This window comes from Orbicella franksi, chromosome 2, assembly GCF_964199315.1.
Source record: "Orbicella franksi chromosome 2, jaOrbFran1.1, whole genome shotgun sequence".
In the NCBI taxonomy this organism is placed as follows: Eukaryota; Metazoa; Cnidaria; class Anthozoa; order Scleractinia; family Merulinidae; genus Orbicella; species Orbicella franksi.
In genome coordinates this window covers 19,698,616-19,723,695 of record NC_138146.1, presented here as the reverse complement: position 1 = coordinate 19,723,695, position 25,080 = coordinate 19,698,616, and the positions used below count along the sequence as shown (strand labels likewise).

The window sequence follows — 25,080 nt, the reverse complement described above, 5'->3', positions numbered from 1 at the left end:
TAAACGCGGTTAAATTATGCATGTCTTTCTTTGTTTTCCCCTCTAATACTGGAATGCGTATAAAGCGAGGTGTGTTCTCGGCTTCAGAAGTGTCATCGGGTTAACCGCCGCGATTAACCCTTACGATTAACCATTCTGGTAAAACATTTTGGTTCCAAACTGCTCCGTGTCATTCGAATTATACCTTTTTTCGCTTTACAGGAATTACGAAAAACCATTCAACATTGTCTGGGATTATGAACTAGCAATAGAGAGCTTTGCGAGAAGGTTTATATGGTTAACCGTTCAATTGAAATAGAAAGGTAGTTACGTAGTTAACTTTTTGTCTCCGGCAAACGGTTAACGATATTTCAAGCGTTAAACTCGACTATTTTACCACCAAATTGCTTCCATCCTGCATTTCAAATAATGTGAAGTGAGAAATTTTTGAACCTTCTGCCAATTGGGAAGGACAGGGAAGGTTAGGTTGCAAAACGCTGACTTCCAAATGGTTAACCGTTGTGGTTATTCGCGAGCGTTAATAAAACACATGGAACCGGGAAGTTGTCGCGTCGCGTGTAATGGTTATATATCTGATCACTGTACACGGATGAGCATTTCATTGGGTTTACGTCAATTTGTTTAACACTATTCCGTTAAACAACACAAAGATCTGCTACTTTGCGAATTGATAATCCTGGAAAATGTCTTAAATAATGGACACGAGTTCTAACTTTCCCTTAAATGCCATTTTGCTTGAAGCAAGTCGCAAATTTCGTTTTGCTACAGGCGGTTACAAGTTATATTCCACGAATATCTGCACCGAGCCTTAATCTAGATTAAAGTAGAAAAGTTCTGTCCAATTTCCAGAAACAAAGGGTACGTCATTGAGCTGAAATCGAATTCTAAAATATCGTGACGCCATGACAATCGCTGGCGTTACCTTCACTGGAAAATTCCTCGCATATCTCTTTCAGACAATCCCGGCCAAAAATAGTTGGGACACTTGAGCTGTATCACGTATGACCCTTCCCCCCTAATCAATGTTAGAAAATATCGCGTTTCCTCCAACAAAAAGGGAAAAAATCACCTGATTATCAACATTGAAAGTGGGGGAAGGGGAGAACTTGCTTCGTGTCCCAACTCTTTTGTCCTGGATTGTAGGAAGCCACTGGAAGCAAGGCAATAGTGGATTAATTTAGTACTCCGCAACTGAGAAAATGTCATGAGAATAGTACGTGTGAAAGTAGGTCAATTATATTTTCCCATATTTTTCTCTGAACTATAGCACTGTTAACGTACCCATGCCTGTTAGAACCTCGAGGAAATTATTCACCAAGGACAAACTTTACATCTTACCTATCAGGAGAATGCTGAAGCACAACAAACTGAGTATTCGTCGCTGAAAACTCTCTTGTCAGTTCCAAATGATTCCTTGCTATCGTTAGACGTCTCCAAGCCTACAAAAGTTAGACAACACCAAAAACAGGGTAAGACATTTAAGACGTACTAGCGTAAAAGAGCTTGTGTACCAGTAGTTCAGTTCTGGCCCTCTCTCTATCACCCAACGCTAGGCACTCGCGAGAGGGCCAGAACTGGACTTGTGCACCAGTTTCATCCATGTCTAGAAACTGGATTTTACCTCGCAATCGGCAAGATGACTGGAATTTGATGCCAAAATGCTGGAAGAATTATCACTCAAGAACTCCATCTCAGTGAGAAGTTTTCTCTGGTGCAACAAGGCAGCTTGGCGAGAAACAGAAGGATCTTGATGGACTCGCCGTAACACGCCTTCCAGCACTTGAGATAGATGACAACTCTAGAGGAGAGAAAAGGTAAAAGGATTAGTTAATTAATATACGACAAGCCCAGAAGGGACAAGCACTAGTCATTTGAAGATCAAGGAATTAAAAATAAATGTTCGAAGATAACGTAGCAACCGAAACAGTTGCAAAGAAACCCGAAGAAAAGGTGAAAGAATCCTGTCGAGTTGATACAGCTTCTCAGTCCCTCAGCTTGAATGGGATATGTAAATTTGGTCGCAGGAAGACCGCTCTGTCACTGACTTGGCTGTTTACATGTAAAAACGACCTGGTGAATCCTGACGAGAATACGGCAATTCATTTTTCTTTTAATTTATCCACGTAACACGAAACGGCTCTCAAGAACACGTGATATCGAGTAAAGGAATTTTTCACTGCGGCTGAAGTATCCAGCCTCCACGATCCCAAAACCGCACGCAACCCATGATCCCAAAACCGCACCCTATATACAAGTTTAGATACCTGATAGAGCGCCAGGTACTGCGAAGAAGTGAGTGGATCGTGTGCACCTATAGATTCCACCAGTTCGCGAGCCGCGTCACAAACGACATCCTGAACAAACACAAAGAACACTTTTTAGTGGAAGTAGTTATGACACCTAGAAAATATAATCCCCTTAACCGACTGCGATATATTTTTCATTTAGCTCTGAGAATTTGATGGTATGCAGGGCTGTCATTAAGTTTTGAGTCACCTGTAGCCTTGCTCACCACACCCATAGCAAACTTGTTACTTTGTGGTTGAATTCTGTCAACAACAGGCAATTTGACCCGCAGCATCAAGGGAAAATCAAGCATACTCGGCCGTAACAAGTGTTACGGGTTACGGACCTTAATGACAGCCCTGGTATGTCAAGACCGTATACTCCTAGTTTATGGTATTCTTTATTCTCGTCACCCAGTTTCTTCGCAATGTAGTAATGCTATCATTTATTACAACACTATTAAGCATTATTTTCTGAGGGCGGTTTTATTTCCTTGTGCTCTCTTTTTGATATAAAAATAACTTTAAATAGCTAATATGGGCTAATTCGAAAACCTTACGGTTCTTTTAGCCTCTAGGCTCTTTTGTTATAATAATTACTCTCTTTCTTTCTTATTAATCAACTTCTAAAGTAAAATGCTTTTCCGAGACAATAAAGATTATTGTAGTTTATTGTTGTTATTATTGTTGTTGATGTAATGACATGGAAAGGCGACAGGTGATCAAGCTTGAGTTTACTGAATTTAACAGGCAAACTAACGAAGAATGACACAACTTAAGGAATTAAGGGTAAAAGAGGCTTCGCTCTCAAGTGAAATAAAAAGGTGCGAATTTCAAACAAAACGTCGTGTTTGTGATTACTGTTCGGAGGAAAGGACAGAGCTTTTAGATTAAATGAGGTCATACAACAGAACATACTGACCTTGAAACCCTGTTTCAGTCCTATCTGGACGCACTGTGTCAAACATTCCACTGCCTGGCTTAGATATCTCTTGGAAGTTGAAAATTCAGCCTGGAAAGCAATGGACATGTTAACTCAGTCGAGAAAAAGGCCTATCATACCAAGGTGAGTTACTCAAGTACGTGGCTTAAATTAGCTAGCTTAAACGCTTTTAGTGTGAGCACGATTAGTTTCCATGTAAACTGCTGCGCTTTGTCGGCGGAAAAATAGAACACTTAATTCATAAAAAAGCGAAACATTACAATTGTACTAAAGCTTACATTTAACTGAAGCGCTTGATTAGCGAATTTAAGGAATTCCCTGGATGGGTTAGCGGGAATCTCGGCCTCAGGATCATCAGCAGTGCCCTGGTTTCCTGCACCAAGTTCTACAACGGGCGGGTTGGCAGGCGGGGCCCGTTTGTCCTCTTCCGGTTCTTCGTTCGATACCTGTTGATAGGAAAACAAAAAATTGAAATGAGGTAAGAAGTATGACAAGAAAACGCCCGACAAGGTTCATCTCTTCCTTTGAAACTAAGCCCCCGTCACAATTATTGATTACGTAATGATATATGTACAGAAAACATTTATCCCTTCCCCCGGACATAACCTGAATACCCTACCCTAGCCGAAAAAAAAAAAAACTCTATAAGGAAAGTTATAACATCTCACCTCTATTTCCTTCCACTGAGTATCTGAATCAGGTGCGGTATGCGCGGCAAGTACACCCAGACAGCGGCCAAGCACATAAAGGGTCTACATAGCAATAAAAAAGGTTTTCAACAGCCCTTTTCACGGTTACCTTTGCTCATTTGCATTACAATAAAATCTAGCATGTATGCGAGGCAATTTCGGGCTATTTTGTAGTTTTAGCCCGAAATTGCCTCGCATCCACGTTGGATTACATTGTAATGCAAATGAGAAAAATTAACCGTGAAAAGGGCTATTGAGAATCGTGAAACAGAACCCAAAGTAATCATTCTAGCCAATCACAACGGACACAGAAAATCCAATGAACCAATCAAAACTCGAATTACGTGTGGCTGATGCAAAACGCGGGAAAACGTGTACAAGTGAGTCACGATTGGTTATGGTTTGACTTCTGACTGGGTGAAAAAGTGGCAGAATTTTTTTAGCCAATCGTATAGCGTAGTAATGCAAAACCAATTAGTATTCGTCACTCAAGGAAACACCGCTCTAAAAGGCAATTAAAACCTGAGCAGAGTACAGTGAGTTCAACCTATGCAGCCCATGACGAAAGTTTTTTCGAGAACGGGAAAGCAGAAACTGCACGACAAAACAACATCTGGTTCAGTGTAGTTTTGTTACGTTTTCTGGTATAAGGTGACCTGCTTTTCACAAGATAAAAAGATCTCGTGGACAGAATTTTCTTAGATTGTAAGCAGTCTCTCTTTTGCTCGAAAATCCGTGGGGAAGGACGCAAAACAAATGAATGTGCAAGCGTGACGGCAAGCGTGACTTACGACCGCTCACTTGTGTTGCGTTTCTCTCTGCGTTCTTCCCCACAGATTTTCGAGCAAAAGAAAGAATGGTCGCAGTCTAGGATTTTCTTGGTTCCTCAGACCACACGCTTCTCAACACAGCTACAAATGCCTCTAATTCGCATTGTATAAGCTTTCGTCAGATATCTTTAATTTACAGGGCATTAATGATGCGGAATTACTTTGACATCGCAATTCAAACACTGGTGGCTGAAACTGTGGTATCTTATAATTTATGCTATAAATGTCTCACCTTGGCTTTGAGGTATCCCACATTACCCGTCAGGCCATGCGCCATGGACAGTTGCATCATTGTGTCCTCGGGAAGAGTTCTTTTAGATAAACGAAAAAATACGTAAAGGAATGAGAATTGCACGAAACACTGGAGAAACCCAGACACGACAAGGGGTATATCTCAATGAAATCATATATGAATTGTACATAATGAAGTGAGTCAGCGAAAATGTGATTGGTGCATTTGCATTGGCAGATTAAGCAGTTGCAAATAAGCCTGCTATGGGTCTGAAAGACTCAACAGCGAAAAGAGCAGAAAAAACAAACAAACAAACAAACAATAAAAGACACTTTAGTCTATGGACTGTACCTTGTAACTTCTCTCCATTTTCTCTGCTTCTCTGTTGGTGAAGGTTCCACACCAACATAATCATCTATCAACTGGGAAAAGAAATGCCGACTATCATTATCTTCCCTTGACGTGAGCGCTTTTCAGAAAATCTTGAAATATAACGCTGAATTAAATCTCGTAATACAATTGAGGATGAAGACTGAGCTGCTAATTCGAAAGTAACGGACCCCTTCGTTCGGAGTGCCACTGACAGTACCTTCTGGATGCTTCCCTTCTGAGTCTCTAATTCACGCTTTCCTCGATCTTCGTTAGAAAACTGTTTCAACATGTCCACCATCAGATCAGAAATGACAAGCTTGGCGTCTACTGCTTCCCGTTGAACAGGCAAACTCAAGTTACGGAGCTAAAGGAAAATAAGAAATCTCCTCAAGCTGGGCTTAGTATTCGTCTATAAGTACGACATGAAACTGAAGCTAAAAGAAAAAAAATCAACTTAGAGTGGAAGAGTAAACGTGCAATTTTTATTTATGTTATCCAGAAAGACTTAAAACAAGAAACGTATCGTGAGGCCCGCAAATCTTAGCGCTTAGCTCCGGTCTTTAATTTGTAGAATAAAGTGGCTATGAGTTTTGCTACTCTCCTTGAATGTGATGCAACTACATCGCATTCTACATCGCAGCTCATGTCCCGGCAGTTTCCTCAACAATTCGCTGGTAGACTGGAGAGGGGCACTACGGAGTAAAGTGTCTTGCTTACCATCTTGCCAAATAAAAGAACCCAGACCTCTCCCAGCGTCAAACAGAGTGAGATCTGGGTAGGAGATTATATCTTGCCCGATTCGACGGACTGCGCCTGCGCCTCTAGTTTATCCTAACCAAATGCATTTCTAGTCTTAAGGTACTTTTATTTTGTGTAGCCTTAGGAAAGTTACACTCCCCCCAAAAAATCGAGATAATTTGAGTTTTGGAGTCAATAAAAACAAACAACACACCTCTGAGAGAGTAGAAACAGACTGGACATCATGCAGTACAGCATCAGATAAACTCGCAGCTTCTTTCAGGATATCAAACGCCTGTAGAAAGAAAATGTGGTTTAAATATCAGTTTATAAGAAAAACGCGACAAACACTCATGGTGTGCGCTTCCTAAGCATTCATTTGCCTGCGTAGAAACGTTCGCACTAACATTCAAAAGCAATGCAGGTGTATTAAAACTTCTGTGCTTGCATATAGGTAGGTAAGAGGCGGGTGCGTGCGTGTCTTTGTCTGTTGCATGCCTGCGCACGCGAGGTACCTCGAGAAGGTTGTCTTGTCTCTCCTCGGGCGTGATACCGTCTTCAGCAAAGGTTCTCTTGATGGCAGCAAGTTTCAACAAGATCTTGACTGCCTCTCGTCTGTGACCCAACTCACTCAGCTTTGCTGTCGCACGGGACAGGTGCTGTGAACAAGAATAAAATGACCGTCCAAGAATTGCCACCATATCATCAAGCACTTATACATTTCTAGAAACTGACTTGTGAGTGGAATAAAATCTCACTTATGGAAATATTGTAATAACTTTTTTCTTGCTCGAGTCGTGATTTACAAAATAGTAATGATTAGTCATTCCAGATACCGACATACAAATTGTCTACTCATAATACATGCCTTGCAGGCGATAATCAGGTCCTTGTGAGCTTGCTCCTGCTTTCTCAAATGAGGATCATTGACCACATGACCCGACAGCAGAGTACCCAACCTGAAAAAACCCAAGTAGAGTTCGAGATTCTTTGCTTGACAGTGGTCAACCCAATAATTTTGCTGAAAGGAAACTGTAAGCGCGGTTAAAGATGACGAGGATTACAGTATACTCGAGCTCAGGTTTGAACTGTATTTAGGCAGGCCTAGTTCACACGACATAACGACATAATCGCTTAAGTTGGTAATGTTAACATAAGGAAAAAATTATTTTTTTTCGTTATGTCGTTTTGTCTATGCTGTTATGTTGCTACTATGTCATTATGCCAAGATATTCACACTTTAAGCACGAAATAACGTCCTTCTTATGTCGTTATGTCGCTAATGTGAACTAGGCATCAGAGATCCTTAGAGATCCTTGCCGTTTCTTTGAAATACCAAATGACAGAACCCATGAATTGCTTATCCTTACCGGGCTTCCAGGACGGCCTCGATATAATCCGCCATGTTAGCTTTATTGGGGTTCTCCTCTGCCAGGTCCTTGAAAACCCTTTTTGCACGTAACAGAATATTGCGTGCCTACAAAATTAAGAAAATTCTTCAGGCACATCCTTGTTCCTAAATGGGAAATGCGTAAGTAGCAAAACCACCAACGAATATACGTTTGAAAATTGTTTGATTCCTTTTGATGTATGCACTGAGTTCTTAACCTTTTTCAATCACGAGGAACCCACATAATGCAACAATATTGCTTCCCTGCATACAAAGAACGCCACCCTCTAAAAATCTCTCAGTGAACTTTATCTGAGAAAATAACCCCCAGAAAGGAGGAGGATTAATCATCGTAAAGCTGAAACAATCATGAACTTACCCTGTCTTTGGCGAGGGGGTCTGGCGTGTTCAGCATGGTAGAATTCTTGTCGATCTTTGCGAAAGACGCTTCACATAACAGCAGGGTGGTTGTTAACCAGAATCTTTGATCTCCATGAAGATTCTAGGAACAAGTCAAGCACGAGTAACTTAATAAAATACGCCACTAAACAGTTAAATCTGATGGATCATTTCTCCATAATAAATCGTTGAAGCACACTATCGCTGTTCTTTCTTACAAACAGCAGGTTTCGTCAAGCTATTATACGTTCAAAGTCCCAGTATAGACCACAGTTAACAATCGTCTTCATTCATCGCAAAACTACTAGAACTGGGAGAACGTAAAACGTTCCACAGCGCTACTTTGCCCATAAGTCAAATCGCCGAAGTCGATGAGATGTTACCAAAATCTATAAATTAACACTGACCAAACCGTTTCTCGAATCATTGTTTAATCATAAAGACTGTAGTTAAAATGGTAGCCTCTCCCTAGCCATGTGAACCTAGTAGTTTCTTTGAACATGTAGGCGAGTCGACTTCCAGACAAAATTACTTGTGCGAAAAGTATCCAGTCACGCCAGAGACATGAACCACAATGGTTGGCCAGATGGTAAAGTACTTGTTATTTTTAAACTACACCATTCTTCAACGGCCTCGTATTTGGATTTCAACCAGACAATTTATGGCTATATTCTGATTATATCCCAATACCTGAGCTTCAAGCAGTAATGACGTAGCTTGTCCCCAGTTTGACTCTGCCAAAGCCATCACAGCTAACTGGAGCAGAATATTGGAAAGAGTTCGTTTGTCATCAAATGCCTGAAAATAAAGAGAAACATGTTAACAGCAACTGGAAAAGGACAAGGAGGCAACAACTGGGAGGGTTCTTACACTGTTGTAGGAAAAGATCGCACTTCTACATTTAAGAAATAAAAAACATGACCTTGTTTCTATCGAATTTTAGTATAAATCTACCAGCGTTCTATCACGAATGCCGTTCTCTGATTGGCTACGCTACTCACTATCTGTTCTATGATAGACAGTGAGTAGCGTAGAAGTATACCCATGTTAACAAAATGACGGCCGCCTCTTGGCGTTTTCGAAGTGTCTAAGAAGAGGATTTAGATAAAGTCTTCGCTCTCGATTTCTATGCGTGATAGTTGACTCGGCCGGGCTGCGCCCTCGTCAACTCTCACGCGATAGAAATCTCGAGCTCATAATCTAATTGTTTATTAGATAGTGAGTAGCGTAGCAGTGCGCACTTGTTAACAAAATGACAGCCGCTTCTTTGCGTTTTCGAGGTGTCTGAGAAGAGGATTTAGATAAAGGTTTGATCCACTAGTAGATTTATACTAAAACAATTAGATTATTCGCTCTCGAGTTCTAAGAATGATAGTTGAGAAATCTCGAGCTCACAATCTAATAATTATTGTTAAATAGAAACACGAGTGGAAGTTTGGGAGAACGAGATATGCTGTGGGAACACGAGCAGACAGGCGAGCGTTTCCACAGCTTTTTCGAGTTCTCCCAAACTTCCACTCGTGTTTCTCTAACTTGACAGAAACAGGGAGAATGTGTTTTGTTTTTTTTTTTTTTAGAAAATTCCGCGACGAAAAAAAGAAAACCTTTTTACTTTGATCATCAACTTTGCTCGCGCCATCATTACGTCAACAGCTCGGTCTCTATCGAGTTACTGATACAAACACGATTTTAAGCCAATCTGCGCGTATTTTCCTTGGGCTATTTTCTAAATTTTTTCCTAATCGTTTTTACGGAGCCGGCGGATACATATTCACTTAACAACTATGAACTTGATATGCAGCTGAGACAAGTTAGATTTTTCCAGAGGTCAACTTTATCTTACAAGTCTTTTCCAGATGTAAAGATTGCACGAGGCCTAAATACGCGACTGAGACTCAGGATTTAAGTATTATACTCACCCTTGCTGATAGATTTGCTTCACTCAGAAGCTGCCGAGCCGGTAGAAACTGACCCTAGAAAGAGAAACGTTAAACACAAATCAATGAGGTCAATTTCAAAGGAGCTACCTCACGGTTTGCCATCTTGAAAAGTTTAGCCTAAATTTTTCAAGTCCGTCGTTTGTAATCCGTGTCAATCTTCTCCATCCTTATCCATCCTTGCTCCTTTATGCTTTATCATTATCTCTTTGGTGTTTTTCGATCTTAGTAAACTACTCTTTTCAGGTTTCCTTCAATTTAAAGGCAATTTCGTACGTGGCCAAAATAACTCAAAATGATGCTGTGACTAAGAAAGGAAAAGGCTTCACAAATCACGTTGACATACATGGGTGTAACAATTCCAGAAACAGTAGCCAGTTTTCAATATAGTAGATCACATGCACACCAGCTGACTATACCTGCCGGATAAGTATTTCAGCCTGCTCAGTCCATAACTCCCGGTAACACACATCACTTATCACCCATTTGTGTTCGTTCCAGGATTCCTCTTGCACGATGTCCCCAGCACCAGGCGCCTGGGGCCTAAGTACCAGGTTCGAGGTCCTGGTATCGAACACGACACTCTTGCTGTTCTTAGTTTTTTCTTCCTCGGTTTTCACTTGGCGCTGTTTCTCTTTCCACATCTCGATTTCCTCGCGTGATCTAATTGGCAATGAACACAAATACAAAGGAGACAAACGGTTATAAAATATTACGAAATCACCGTCCTCCATGGAATTTGTCCATAATCATGTTTTTAAAAGTTTGTAGTAAATTATAATTTCATTTAATCGAAACAACTCGCGGAAAACACTCCAATCAATCAAAACGAAGACCCTCTCTCAGCCAACGACTGGCTAAAAGAAATCTTTTTTGTTTTTTTTCATTCTCGTGTTTTTCCCATTCTTCTTCACATGATATGTCACAATAACTACAATATTACAATTGAAAACTAATCTAAAAAAAACAACAACCATAATCAAACCATATAGTTAATATCAGTTTCCTTACTTGGCTTGCTCTTGCTCTGTCAGTAACATGTGGCCAGCGCACTTCTCATGATGGGCCACCCCAGAGGGTAAGTTCAGCTCCTGACATAACTCCATTGCTCTATACCGGAGAAATAATGGAAAAGGAACATTACAGAACCGACCTGGACCAGCAATAACAACAAACTACACTTCTGTTACGTGAATATTCCATCAAAGCGATAATGGAAATAATCGAATTTATAACAAAGTTCTAAATCGTGATTGGTTTTCCGGGCGCCTATTTGTCACTTAATCGGTGCGCGATAACGTGGGTGTCCAATTACAACTTTTTGTGATTGGATACCTAAGCCATTCGCGCGTCCATTACTTGCGCTTTAATAGCTTCCTTCTTAATGTGCCCTACAATTTACCTGTTTCTACAACTACTGGAAAGTACCACTGACTTTTCGCTCGAAAGAAAATCTTAAAAGACATTTTTTAATATCTTTTAATCTCTTGTTATTGATCCAATCAATTAGTAATTGGTTCCCGTGTGGTACAATTCTAAGAGCAATCGTGTTTGTAATTTCAAATCGGCCTCGCGCTACGCGCTCGCCTAGTTTAGAAATTACTCCTCGATTACTCCCTGAATTGAACTCCACTCGGTCCAATTACTATTACTAATTAGCATGTAGTGGAGTTAGAAAAGACAAACGAAGGGTGCTTAGGTAAGAGAGTTGTACGTGCCTGAGATGCACAAGCTTCTTCAGTTGACTGTTGTCCAATATCAAGTCTGCTATGAGCTGCTGCATGGCGACAACAGGAAGAGCCAGCTGATGATATCCCAGGTCACGCAGGTCACGAAACAAGGCTTGGATGTAGTACAAGCTCAGCATCTAATGAACACAAAAATATCTGTTGTGAGATACACTGTTAAGAACAACAAATGGCAGACACACAAAAATGAAAAGGGGAAGAAACGTCGACTTCTTTCAGCTGATCCGTGAGCTACATCGTGCAACTGTAGTGTTTCGTGTTTTAGTTTATTTTCCTATTGAACATCATAGCTAATTATTATATGGTTAGTTCCGCGAGCGGGCAAGATGACCTGAGTCCTGTGCTGTGATTGGCTACCCGAACAGGCAAGATGGGGCTATCGGGATTACCCGCTGTGTCCCGCAAGAAAAGTGTTCTTTTTCCGTATAATAAATCCTCTTTTGACCCAGCTTGTTTGGTCAAGATGGCTGGATATTGGCCTCGCTCTTTTTTTTTCATGGACCTCGACTCCGTCTCGGTCCATGAACACGTCTACTCAATAACCTACATTTCTGTCACCAGTATACTGACCGGCTTCTGGAAGGTCGCTTTGTTTATCATTGTTCCGGTGATGTCACACTTGAAGTACTCCTGAAGCTGAGAGTGAAATAAGGAAATATGTGACGAACAACAAACATTTCACATTCTGTAAATACGATTATTGATACAGATGAAGTTCATAAAGGCAGGCGCTAGAGGGATGCAACTTTCTGAGAATTTTTTGATTAGTAAAATGACAATCCAAGCAATTTAAATGTTGCAATTTTACCTTCTCTGAAAGTTCAAAAGTGGCCCATCCTTCCATTGTGCTTGGAAATAACGTCTTCCCACTTGATTTTTCCACTTTTGTTTGAGACTAAAAGTAAAAACAGTGAGCGTCAACATTCGTGTCTTTCATACGTTTGTGTAGAGCCTCGTTTGCGGCTCAAGATTCATAATTCCTTCTTATTGTTCGTGGATTTACACTTCGAAAGAAGAAGTTCATTTTAACAGTGGTAATACTAACCTCCTTAGCTTCCTTGCCTTTCTCTTTGCCTTTCTTCGATGGGGCCCTCTCCCCAGGCTTCCCTCCTTCCTTTTGTATGCGTTCAGCAGAGGAGATTGATACCTACATGAGAAACACCCACATGACCCAATCACTGTAAACAGTGCGATTGCAGATAATCATGCATATTGATTCGCACACAAATTTGAGAGAGGGAGTGTGGGAGAAGCAAGAGTTTCAACAAAACGTAATGAAAACTCTTGCCCCACAAAATATGCACCACTTTCTTGAACTCAAATGTCTCACCTTTGAGACATTAAGCCACGCTTCCTTAGCGTTTAGAAATTTACTTTTCACTTTTTCGGGACTAAAGATGACAAAGTTTTCTGGACTAAAAAAAAAAAAGATCATTTCCCTTGCACATTTACGTTTCATTCATAAACGGAAGATTCTACTAGCCAAGTGCATTTGTCACCTGCCATATCCTATAAAGGAAAGCATACGCCAACAGCACATAGTCCGTGGAGTGTGGAGACGAGTGACCAGCCACCTGAGCCAGCATCACATGAACACGCATCAGAGTCTCCAGCTGTCGGATGTCGGTGATGTCCTCTAGGTTAACGTTGACATCTGAAGGACGTAGGCCTATTACCGAGCGGTGTTCCTCTGGCACAAACTTAGATGCATCTACCTCGCTCTCGCTTTCACTTCTTGCGTCATTGTTGTCACCTGGAATGTTCACAGCAAAATGCGTACAGTAAGAACCCGCGTATAAGAACCTGTTAGGCTAGAATTTTCATTTTAAACCCCTTTTTCATAGGAACCTATTTAGCCTAAAATTTTCAATCGGTTCTTATTTAACAAAAATGAAGGCACAGATCAAAATTCAGAAAAAAATTTAGTCTAGGTTTCAGTCAGTAAGATTCAAAGAATGAACTAAAATGAAAACCATATCATGTCTTTGTCAATACTGGATTACACAATGCAATTGTATTAGTAGTTATCTGTGCTGATCGCTAGTGCCCCTATCAAATTAAGAAACTATTTTTAAAAGAACCTAAGTAGCCTAAAATCCCACTTTATACCATTTCTATAAGAACCTATTTAGGCCAAGTTGGACGAATCTGGGTTCTTATATGTGGGTTTCTACTGTATTAGAAATTACAGAGAACATTCTACAGTTTGCCATAAACTCTCATTTAAGAGCGCGCTACATTATTAACCCTCCTAGTTGTAATCTCAATGGCAGAAAATCTCGCCCAGTTGTAGAACAAGAGAGGAAGCTTGGAATTCAACAAACTTCGTAACTTGGTCATGCTTACGTATTCTGATCTTTTGCTAAACAAAACTGTAGGAAAGATAAAATTGTAAAGAAACTAGTGTTCTCGAGGACTCAGTTAGAGGGCGATAGAGTAAAAAAACTCTCGGATAAAACAGCAGAAACGTGACCGGCGTAATTTAATTGAGAAACTCTTTTTCACTCAGTTCGAGATACGGAACAATTTAAGACAGTTAACATTTCATATGGAGTGAGTTTACGCTGTAACTCTACCTTGTTTGCCATCTTTGTGTGGGTCCTTGTTGAGCAGAATGTCAGATGCCCAGAGAAACTGGAAAACAAAATTGAATATTTGTCAAAGAAGGTAACCAACATATCAGCAAATACAAAGAAACAGTGGCTTGTAAAGAGAGGCTACCTGATCCAACGCGTCAGCCACTGGATACTCATTAACAAACAGCCATTCTCCAAACTCCATGAGGTAGTCTACCTTTTGCCAGTCGCTCTCTGGATTCTATAACAAGGGAAAAACACAACGCAATTATTACCTGACACTGGGACCTCATAAACATATGGAAGGGGAAGAATTCAAGGCCTTAAGAGACCCGTCTTTTAACAGATCATTTTGAATAGAGATGGTATAATCGTAGCGTGCCATGGTTATAATATAGTGAAAAACTGCGTGTAAGAACCTACTGGTTTAAGAACCTGCTGGGAGAAATTTGCCATTTAATACCCAAAAATATAAGAACCTGTTTAGCCAAGCAACAACAAGCAGGTTCTTATATGAGGGTTACAGTTAAATTGTGACAAACATTTTAACCAAAGAGTGTGGCTTTGAGATTGCCAATTTATATTACAAGAAAATACCGTATCGACAATATAGAGACAACACCAAATATATGCATTATGTAATCAATTGTGTTAGGCTTATCATAATAGAGTTGTGAATAAATACCATATATTGAAGGACCACACCCAGGTTTATTTATTTTTGTGGTAATCAACAATTATATCCACTTCATCCAAATTTTAAAAAGAACCTATTTTGTCAAGCATTAAAAAAGTAAACGTTCTTACACGCGGGTTTTTTACTGTATTGGCTTAACATAAACATACCTCAAGAGCTTCAATAGCATTCTGATAAGCAGCTAACTGATCCTCTGCAGCTTTGGAATTGAGTGCCACATGACGCCACATGGCGGCGATAACATCCTCTTTCTCATTCTGAAAGCAGCAGCAACATCACGATCATTACTAAAGCGGGCAATTTCCAAAAACAAATTCCTGCACAGCAAAAACTGTTGAAAAAACAATCTTACAAGGGTAGCGATGGGGAAAAAATAGAGCAAGTGCTCTCTACTATTCAGGTCCTGAGTTTGACTTTAAAAAAATTTCTTACACATTGACAAACTTTTGCCCACCAAAAAAGCATGCATAATCTTAAGGTGAGAAAAAATGTCATGTCCCAGAAAATTGCCCAACCCCCAACCTCCTTTAAAAAAGATGCTCCGTCCAAAAGTTTTACTCAATAGCCTTAATTTTGGAAGGCCCATTTAAGTATATCCTTATGAGGGCCCTCCCCCAGTTTCGCGCCCTCTTTGAACGTGAAATTTAGAATGAGCGTACTCTCTCACACAAACACCTCCCCTCTCCCAATTACCCCGTCCACCACCCAGACCACTGCTAAACGTTCAAAGAAGAACCGAGAACAGTGCTGGAACAGTGCAAACAGTGCTACCGACAGTGTACGCTAAAGGTATGGCTGAAACTCTGTTTAAGTGTCTCAGCCCTTGTATTTATAGAAATCACTGCCATGTTTACTTTACTCTTCAACTTATGTTTTCCTCAGAAGGGCTGACTAGCAGTTTGAATTTAAAATATTAGTAAAGCCTCAAGGCGAGCCAATACCATTTGTTAGTTTAAGGATTAAGAACATTGATTTAAAGTAAACTACCAAAGAAATTAAGACAAACAGTTTTTACCTTGAACTTGCCCATATCAAATACAACATTTCGTCCAAGCTTGGCTTTAGTTATGACACGATGTTTGAATATCAGCCTAAAGAAGATTAGAGAAAAGTTAATTTCTCAATAACCTGACATTGAGATTGATAGCCAGCACAGTTCCGACAATTCTGATTCGCCCCCAAAAACCTTTTTAATCTGTTCCCTTCTCTAATCCAATCTGAAACATTGCATGTTTGAGCGGGGAATGGTATCGTTTCATCATCGACCATAAAGTACGACATAAGTCACATAGTCTAGTTAGTTTGAAATCAAGGCCGACGTGTCGCAAGTACATTTTCCCCTAACAGAGTTTTTCAAAAACTTTTAGGGTGAAAAGTACTTGCGACAGTATTTTGACCGAACTGTTTTGTATTCACAAAGGCGACCAGCAACGTTTTGCCTACAAACTTACAATCTGTGATATGTCCTCGGCATGTCCTTGACAGCCTGGTCCATAGCACGTAATCCTTGCTCCCATTCACCCTGAAAAGTAAACAATTCCGTGTTTACTTCTTTACTTATGGTAAAAAGTGTAACCCCTCATCACCATCATCATCTATAAAATGCAATTAGCTGTATCCCACTCAAACGTTGTATGCGCCTTAAGGCAGTTAAGGCACAAAAGCCGAATCAAATACAAAGTATAAAATAATTTATGTTCTTTAGGCAAGGCAGCCTAATTCTTGTAGCAATATATACAAAGTAGACATCTTTAAAACACCTTCTAAAATATTGTAGTGCTCACATACTACTCAAATTACAAGTAAGGAGCAACTGCGTTAAGAAGTATCGTACGTTCATTGCATTTGTTAAGGTAATAACTTGCCTTATCAGCGTAAGCCTGAAATAACACTCCATACATGGCGGCACGTAGCATCAGATCCTCGTCATACGCACTAGGTAATGGTGGAGGTTTGTCTTCTTGTTCAGCCCCTGGCTTTCCTGTTTTACCTTTGTCATCGCCCACCTTACTATCTTTTGAGTCCTGCTTCTCGGTCTTGCCTCCTTTACCTCCAGTTTTGTCTCCTGTAAAACAGAGGAGCCAGATAACCTATCAGCGTGGGTACTTTGATCCAGGTTATTGCAACATGATTTTGCTGTTCGTCCTGAAGGGGATGCTTACGCCATCGCAGGTTTCATCTCCTCAAGCAATTTGTCAGTTTACTCTAACAATTTACTGGTAGTCAATTATACTCCAAGGTGGAGAAAAGCAACGTGAGAGTAAAGTGTCTTACTCAAGGAAATACCAATGGTCCCAGCAGGACTGCAACTCCAGAGTCTAACGATCTACTCATTTGACCACAAACCCTCTCAAATCTTGAAAAGCAAAATAAGTTTACATGAATTATTTTTTACTGATTTGGAGACAAACAAGCTGGAGCCAAAGATGCATCGGAGCGGTTTTCAGTTGAGTGTCGAAAGTAATCAGGCAATTACTTTGGTTTTGGTGTCGGTTTTACTACGGTTTGAGGTTGGCTGAGCAGTGTAATTGGTAAGTAATTGGTTTGGTTTTGTTTTACGACACTCAACTGAAAACCGCTCTAATTCGTGTTATTAGTTCAGAATTGAATTCATGAACTGTCTTGAACAAGGCCCTCAAGAACGAACTTACACTTAGACTCTGCGGTTAATGCCCGGCTACGAAAATAAAGTTGATTAACTTGATGGAGTTCATGTTACCTTTCCACCTCGAGCAGAACGTTTGGCCTTAGGAATAGGCGGTCATTCATCACCGGTTCAAAATAATGCATTTTAAGTTGTTTGCTACTGTAAGCAAAGTCTTAAAAGTTATCTTGGACTCGAAATACCTGGTTTGCTTTTCTCCTTCTCTTTTTCTTTGTCTTTCTTCTTGTCCCCTGCTTTGTCTTTGGCTTTCTTATCTTTATCACTCTTGCTACTTACAGGTTTCTTAGATACTTTCTTCTCTGGAGATGATTCTGTATCCTCGTCGTCATCCTAAAGGGATGACCAAAATGACATACTTAACTGATGCCTAAATTATTAAAGAGAGCCGGCCACAAGAGATTCATACTACATGTTATAGGAGCAGGAGCAGGGACAGGGACAGCCTCCCTGTTCATCATAGCAAGAATGAGCAGTCAATAAAAGAAGACAACACTATGACAAAAGGATTCATCTTGACCAACCAACACCCAACAGACCATATTCGTATTGTCGGTGTTGGACTGGAACTAGCTTGCAACCGAGGCTAATGTGGGTAGTCTTTTCAAATGCAAATGACGCTCATCTCTTTTTAATGATATTCCCCCGCATGAGCCTCTATTGCAAGCTAGTTCCAGTTCAATTCCGGGAATACGAATATGGCCTATTGATAACGTGTCTTACCTCATCTTCCTTGTCTACTTCATTATCCGCTACTGCAGCAATACACTCCAACACAGCTTCCATTGGTTCTCTGAGCAACTCTCGCTCAATTGGCTCTACAATAAATGGCTTGATAGCATTCCAGTAATGACGAGCAGCTGCGATCACCAAGTCATAATTCCCTGCTTTCTGTCCGAATCTTAAAACGTGATAAAGAGACATTTTGCATCAGAAGGACAACAAACTTGTTCAGTGTTTAGTACTGAGAGTCTAGACAAGGGCATTCAGGGATTGCGGCGGTGAGGTCACGGTATCAACAACTGAACAGAACATGGAACGCTAGTTAGCTCCACTATAGAAGGTTCATACACCTTTAGAAAGACAGTATGGAAACCTAACGGAAAAAACCAAAGTTTCTTTTGTATGGAGGTGTCCGTATTATTGAGGAAGAGATTAATATATGAATTTTGGTTTCACTGGGACTAAGTGAGGTTTTAGTGGATAAAAATCTGGTGCCAGAATAATTTTAAGTATTTTACAGTCATTTTTACATTTTCTTAAAGGTAAATACATCAATAATTGCCTGAAAGAACACCGAAAACAATTTCCCATGGGAACGAGAGAAAATGAATTTCAAAGTTCAGAGAACCTGTGCAAACACAGGCAAAATTTCATCATCAGTTTCATTTCACCAGTACTTTCAAGTGTTTCATATGAAGTTCAACATTCGTTTTTGACGTTTGGTGTTGCTAGAAATGATTTTTTTTGAGAAGATATTTAAAACAGTGGTGGATTCCGTCTTAACACGTGAAGGGGATCAGGTGTAAACACATTTACATTTTACATCTATTTGCCAAATAACAAGTGGTTCATACATGTATGTGAAATTTTCACAGAGTCGTCACAGTTGAAAAAATTCAGAGTACCAGCTATTTATTTTTGTCTAACCAACCAATGTTGAGCTACTGACATTAATAGTACCCTAATAAACCAATCAAAATGTTTCTAGCGTGGCAAGTAACTGGATGCCACACCATACACTTCTCCTTGACTAAAGTATCTGTTTTTATCAAAATAATGAAGCGTTTACTGGATAAAAACTCAGTACAGAAAGCACTTACACGATAGGACAACCGGTTCATGTTACCTGCAAGCATTGACAAAACAGACAAGTGCATCTCTCCTGATCTCATTCTTGCCCTGCATGTTCTTCATCAGACTTTGGCCCATAACAACACTAGCGTAATAAAGCATCTCTTGTTCTACCACGAGTTTGTGCTTGAAAATGCTAAAATTCAATTGAACAATCGTGAACATTTATTACAAAGAAAAACACGCTTTTAGTACTGTTAAATCGATTCAGCTTACCTGTCCGGCTTCTTAGGTTGTCGTTTAGCCAGGCACATATCACTCTCAGCAAAGACTACAGCCCTCTGACCACAGTGCAGTACTAGTGAATGATTCTCGGCGTTAAAAGCCAGCACGGACAGTCTGCTCCACATCTGTAACTCCACCAAGTTGTCACTCCATTGGCATCCATCTACCAACTTCACAGTCTGTAAAACGGCCACAAACACAAAGGTTATTCAATTATGTTTCAGTGTGTATGTCACCGCATTGCAACTAAGTAAATGTAATAGAACCCATCTTTGCCTAAGCTTTAGCTCGTTGTCTTCAAAATACCAGTCACTATAGAGGGGAGAGGTCTGACAAAAGAGATAAATGGCACTACGGTGTTACCTTTCATAGCCTTTTTAATTGCTTACTGACGAAGCTGTCAATGCTCCATTTGTTGTTGTCATAGAAAAAGGGTCAATCCTCTCCTTTTCTCCTCGACGTAGTATTCTAGATTTGAACTCTCATGTTGCTGCAAACCCTGGGAATCCCGTGATATTCAAAGAGACTCACCTCGGGAAGTGTGGGACATGTTCCAGCAAACTCCGGTAAGCCATTGTTCTGCAGTGATAGCATTTCAACAGCACACAAAGCACGGCACATGGGACCTTGACTATGGAGATTCTGAAACATAAATTCAACAGAACATTTAAAATAAAACTTGGATTGACTGATTAGATACAAAATTGACACTGTTCACCGTAGACAATAACGACAGCTGACCTCGTCATCATGACCAAGATTCTTTGGCATCTGCTGATTCAACAGCTGTTTACAGAACACCCATGAGGTGATTAGAGGGTGGCGAGTGCTTATTGGCACTAGATTCTTTGGCTCTTGACCATTTGTTGTGTTTAGTGCATATTCTATCACCTGCAATAATAAAAGATTATTTAAAGCCAAACTTGGTATTAAGATTATTAGATACTGGACCTCAACGTAGTATTCTAGAATTGTTTTTCTCCTCTATTGATTGTGTCACTGATTCCTTGTCACTCTCTCATTTTGCTTCAAACACTGAGAATCCCTCGATATTCGAAGAGACTCGAAATTGGCTGTAAACATCATTCTCAGAAGCGCCTCGCATGGGTTCAATTGTCCCTTTTGCGCCTTCCCTTTTGGGAAATGATCTCTTTTCTTTCTTTTTGTTTTTGTTTTTTGTTTTTTACTACTTTAGATACATTTGTACATACACATTCCCAATAAAGTTTATTAAAATCTTCTGAGGTGGAGATAATAAGCCATTTCAGAGTTCCCTTTTGCCTCTGTGTAAAAACAAGTCTTTGTGCAAAACCATTCTTATGGACAAGTGTTATCTCTACAGGTTCATTTCTATGCAAATCAAAACTATTTTTGTACAAGGACTCGTTTTGAAACCGAGGCACAAGGTAAATTGTCCATGCACCGATAGCAAAAACACGTCTATTACACAGAGGCCTTATGGAGCTTTAAATGATACTTTCACATGAGAACCACTCTTACATCCAAAGCTTGCTTCAAATCTGGTGTAGCTTCAGGATCTACAGTAACTGTCTGTAGCGAGCCTTTTGATGGAACTCCCTTTGCTCCTTTCCCACTCTGCCGTCCCTTTGCTTTCTCAGTCTTTTCACCCCTGTCCTTGCTGGGTGTGGCTGGTGCAGTAGGAGGGGGAAGAGCTGGAATCCATGGCTTCATGTATCCTTGGGCAATGGCATTACACATCTGGCACAATAGAACTGTTTCACTGTTTTGAAAGAAAGATAAACACAAATTCTGTTGAATTATGAGATACCAAGATTTGGCATGGACTCATCACAACTCCACACTGACAGAAGTATCCATTTACAACACCGATGCAAAACGTGTACTTGATCCCAAAGTTTCCAAATAGAAACAGTTTTAAGGCTTAGAACACCATGTGGACTGGTTACCAATTTTTCTACTGCCACCAAAGACTTTTGCAATTAGTTTTTTCAACATCCTTAATCTTAGTATTCACTCAAGGACAATTGCAGCTAGTAAATTCAGCTCTAGGTTAACGAGCTTACCAAATGAGGGAGTTAGTTAATGCAAACTGTGCAATCATAAGGTAACAAAATATATCACAAGCCATCATCAACACCTAGCAGTCACAAGTAGCTTACCCTGCGTGACCTGTAAGCTTCATAGCCTCTAACACAGGAGAGAAAATGGGAATAACTGCCTTGTGTCGTCCTTGTGACAGCATGTGGGTGGTATAGTTCCACAAATACACAGCAGCATTGCACACAAGCCATGGCTCTTTCAGTTCCACTCCAAATTCAGCTGCACGCTGGAAGCTGTGAATAACTTCATTTGACAGTGATGAGATCCAGTCACTAGCAAAACAGAAAGAAAAATTATGTCACCAATCTTGATACAAGTTTACAACAACCTGTATGGTAACAGAACTAAATACGACAGCCTACAAGATATCTCTTACCAATAAGAGACCCACTCTGGCATATCGTCAAAATTGACAGGCTGATCACCATATCTTTTGGGGCGCAATTTGATGGTATCCTCAGGTGGGACAGGTCTGTCTCCCAGCTGTACCCCTTCTGTCCTTAATAACTGGACCAAAGTCTGTTAAATGAAAACCATGGCCATAACCAACAATGAAGAATCACAGTATCATCACCATTCAAAGAATCTGTTTAGAAACGTACTTCGAGAGTACAGTAATAACTGAAATTTGAAGTAAATGACTGTTGACTAAATCACGTTTTGACACACGAAGTGCGAACACAACATGTCTGACACAACATAAATCTGTTGCACAGATGATCATCAAGGGCATTAAAAGCCAAAAAACTTTGACCAAGACACAAAATTCTTTTAATGCAAATTTTTTTTTTAATGCTTCATAAAAAAAAACCTGCACTGATTACCAGCATAATTTCATCATGAAATTTCTAAAAAACACAAAACAAGTGTGAGGTTTCTTTGGTTGACTATGATGTACTTTCTTTGAAAAAAACCTGGCAGAAGCCAATTTATTGATTGTTGTAAAAGCTTGTTATACCTCAGCAAATATGAAGCGAACTTCAGCCAGTATCCTTAACAAATCCTTTTCCACAGTAAATGGTGTCATCCCTTCAGGATACAACAGTTTCATCCCTGTTACATCCAGCTTGCTGCCTGATTCAGCAGGAACTGGTGACTTGATCCCTGTTGGCTCATCTTTTTCTGCATTACCATCACCATTTTTTTCTGACGTGCTACTAGGATTTTTCTTTGACCACCGATTATCATCATAAAGAAGGCAGAACCTGGCAGCAACTCGTGCCACATCCCAGACCTGTTGTTTACGAGCAGTTTTGGCCAGATCTGCCCAAATGCGAACTCTAAAGGAACATAAGGAACTGTTACTTCTTAGAAACCTAAACTGCTAAATTAGTCATTCTTTTAGCCTAAACCAATCTTGTTTCATCAAGTCAATTCTGCTGACTTGTAATTTACCTTTTTCTAGCCCTTTGTTTGACAGCACTTGACTGAGACACAGAACTGCAGTAACATTTTTTTTTCATAATGGACAAGAAGAGTATATCATTCATGAAAATTACTACCGAAGAATCCCTAACTGATTTCAACAAATGCATCATAATCACAAAATTTAATGACAGTGAAGCTACAATAACCCTAACAACGCTTACACTAACCTTTCCTGGTCATTTTCATCTCCCAGCCTCTTCAAATGACCAGCTGCCTTGCTGACTCCTTTCTCAAACTGCTTTGCCCTGCCAGCCAGTCTTCCTAACGCAGTAGGTGGACCTTTACCAGTGGATGGATCCTTGGTATTACTTTCGCCATCAAGAACAAGCATAAAGGCATCAGGTGACAGAGCCTCGCCTGCCTTCACTAATGAAGCTCGCTTCATACGAACTGTACTGGAGTCATCACTGGCTCTTGCCTGAAAGATATAAAATATTTTATTCACTTAACACTGATAATTATTATTCTTCTATTTTCTTACCAACATAATACAGTTACAAAACCAGGGAAGCCAACACAAATCAGGTAGCGAAGCGCAGAGCACATTCTTAGAAGTCTCAAGCTACCTGAAAGAATGTTTTTATCTAAAGATAACAGCAGAAATTCTCACATGCTCACTGGCTAACTTTCATTATCAATAAGCAGACAGACACATTAATTTATATTATCTATGAACAAGCGAGAGCAGACAATTTGACAGCTTGTTATTGTAAAAAACGAATTGATGTCAGTTTTTCATGCATCTGTCCAGTTATTGATCATGAATTTTGTCATAACATTGTCAAAGTAGTTGTGAATCTAATCACAAATCACCGAGAGGATCCACAACTACTTTGACAATGTTATGATGAAATTCATTGTCAATAACAGGACAGACACACGAAAAACCGACTTCAATTTGTTAAATAAACTTCAAATTTCTTGCAACACTTTCCTGGACATCCACAATTTTGGATTTAAAACAGAGGCAAGGGGCAAGGCAGCCAAACAGTACCCAACTTCAGCAATTGTAAAATCTTGCCAAATAACACATAAGAGTAAGTCCTACTGATACCTTAGTCTGAATCTCACTCTGACCAGTTATTTAATAAGTTACCTGTTCAATAATCATGGCAGCCAAATCCTCTGGTCTTTCTGGAGTCTTATACAGTGTTGCCCTCAGTTGAAGCCTAGTAAGGGCTGTCTGCAGTCTGTCACCATACTGTCCTGAATCATCCATCTCAAGTGCCTTTCTAAGATGTGTGACAGCATACTCCAGCTGATCCTCAGCCTCTTCACACTTGGCTAATTCTGCATGCATTTGGCAACGTAGCAAAACTAACAGGCTATGAAAGAAAAAGAAGTGAGTTTAAGGACTGTGACTTCCCTTACTGCAGTGCTTATAAAAAAAATAAATAACCCTAGCTTTCATAGCTTGAAACAACTGGGTTATTGCTACCTTCCTCAATGGGATATGGTCCATCCATCACAAGAAGCCCCCCACATTTTGGTTAGGTTTGGGACTTTGCAACAATTTGCCGCTGCATTTTACCCACTATAAATCTAGGTGGAAGGACTTAGGAGGTACCATGTGAGTGTCTTCAATGTCTTGACCAAGAATAAATCACAACTACATATATCTTACCTGGTACTTGAACTCAGACTACTCAATCTGGAGTACAATTTACACTACACATTAGGCTACAGACTGAACCTCCCACATCAAAATTGGAAAATTTTGCCTGCTAAGCTCTATGCAGTTTTGAACAATGACAGCAATAGCTTTTGTATCCAGCAATAGAAAAGTGTAGGTATCTCCAGACAATGCTTAATCAACTGGATTTACCTGTCAATGTCCTCCAAGGCTTGTGCAGCAAAAGTCAGTGGTTTACGTACATGGTGTCTTAAGTTTGACTGCAGCAGAGGTAGAGCAAGATTCCACATTGTCACACATCCTGCCTGCAAACCAAAAATTTCTTATTTACAGTGGAAATGGGTAAGCTTATAAGGTCAC

At 40.1% G+C, this 25,080-nt stretch overlaps 1 protein-coding gene across 1 annotated transcript in view; it reads right to left on the bottom strand.

Moving 5' to 3' along the window:
• The window catches only part of LOC145478497 (cilia- and flagella-associated protein 46-like), a 40,785-nt gene that overhangs the window by 8,524 nt on the left and 7,181 nt on the right, over positions 1 to 25,080 (bottom strand). The window contains exons 11-52 of the mRNA XM_081456539.1: positions 24,913 to 25,025; positions 24,184 to 24,412; positions 23,255 to 23,505; positions 22,618 to 22,939; positions 22,036 to 22,178; positions 21,719 to 21,931; positions 21,078 to 21,318; positions 20,319 to 20,468; positions 20,109 to 20,219; positions 19,569 to 19,756; positions 19,348 to 19,488; positions 18,222 to 18,399; positions 17,684 to 17,831; positions 16,702 to 16,901; positions 16,288 to 16,358; positions 15,852 to 15,927; positions 14,986 to 15,093; positions 14,285 to 14,380; positions 14,140 to 14,197; positions 13,063 to 13,316; positions 12,609 to 12,710; positions 12,372 to 12,458; positions 12,134 to 12,199; positions 11,534 to 11,682; positions 10,827 to 10,925; positions 10,235 to 10,478; positions 9,798 to 9,851; positions 8,569 to 8,676; positions 7,859 to 7,981; positions 7,460 to 7,566; positions 6,958 to 7,048; positions 6,605 to 6,748; positions 6,304 to 6,384; positions 5,569 to 5,715; positions 5,331 to 5,401; positions 4,980 to 5,058; positions 3,897 to 3,980; positions 3,507 to 3,674; positions 3,208 to 3,297; positions 2,265 to 2,354; positions 1,622 to 1,798; positions 1,339 to 1,439 (exon numbers count right to left, since the gene is read on the bottom strand). Of these exons, the coding sequence (XP_081312665.1) occupies positions 1,339 to 1,439; positions 1,622 to 1,798; positions 2,265 to 2,354; positions 3,208 to 3,297; positions 3,507 to 3,674; positions 3,897 to 3,980; positions 4,980 to 5,058; positions 5,331 to 5,401; positions 5,569 to 5,715; positions 6,304 to 6,384; positions 6,605 to 6,748; positions 6,958 to 7,048; positions 7,460 to 7,566; positions 7,859 to 7,981; positions 8,569 to 8,676; positions 9,798 to 9,851; positions 10,235 to 10,478; positions 10,827 to 10,925; positions 11,534 to 11,682; positions 12,134 to 12,199; positions 12,372 to 12,458; positions 12,609 to 12,710; positions 13,063 to 13,316; positions 14,140 to 14,197; positions 14,285 to 14,380; positions 14,986 to 15,093; positions 15,852 to 15,927; positions 16,288 to 16,358; positions 16,702 to 16,901; positions 17,684 to 17,831; positions 18,222 to 18,399; positions 19,348 to 19,488; positions 19,569 to 19,756; positions 20,109 to 20,219; positions 20,319 to 20,468; positions 21,078 to 21,318; positions 21,719 to 21,931; positions 22,036 to 22,178; positions 22,618 to 22,939; positions 23,255 to 23,505; positions 24,184 to 24,412; positions 24,913 to 25,025 (5,753 nt within the window). The remainder of the gene's footprint in view (positions 1 to 1,338; positions 1,440 to 1,621; positions 1,799 to 2,264; positions 2,355 to 3,207; positions 3,298 to 3,506; positions 3,675 to 3,896; positions 3,981 to 4,979; positions 5,059 to 5,330; positions 5,402 to 5,568; positions 5,716 to 6,303; positions 6,385 to 6,604; positions 6,749 to 6,957; positions 7,049 to 7,459; positions 7,567 to 7,858; positions 7,982 to 8,568; positions 8,677 to 9,797; positions 9,852 to 10,234; positions 10,479 to 10,826; positions 10,926 to 11,533; positions 11,683 to 12,133; positions 12,200 to 12,371; positions 12,459 to 12,608; positions 12,711 to 13,062; positions 13,317 to 14,139; positions 14,198 to 14,284; positions 14,381 to 14,985; positions 15,094 to 15,851; positions 15,928 to 16,287; positions 16,359 to 16,701; positions 16,902 to 17,683; positions 17,832 to 18,221; positions 18,400 to 19,347; positions 19,489 to 19,568; positions 19,757 to 20,108; positions 20,220 to 20,318; positions 20,469 to 21,077; positions 21,319 to 21,718; positions 21,932 to 22,035; positions 22,179 to 22,617; positions 22,940 to 23,254; positions 23,506 to 24,183; positions 24,413 to 24,912; positions 25,026 to 25,080) is intronic.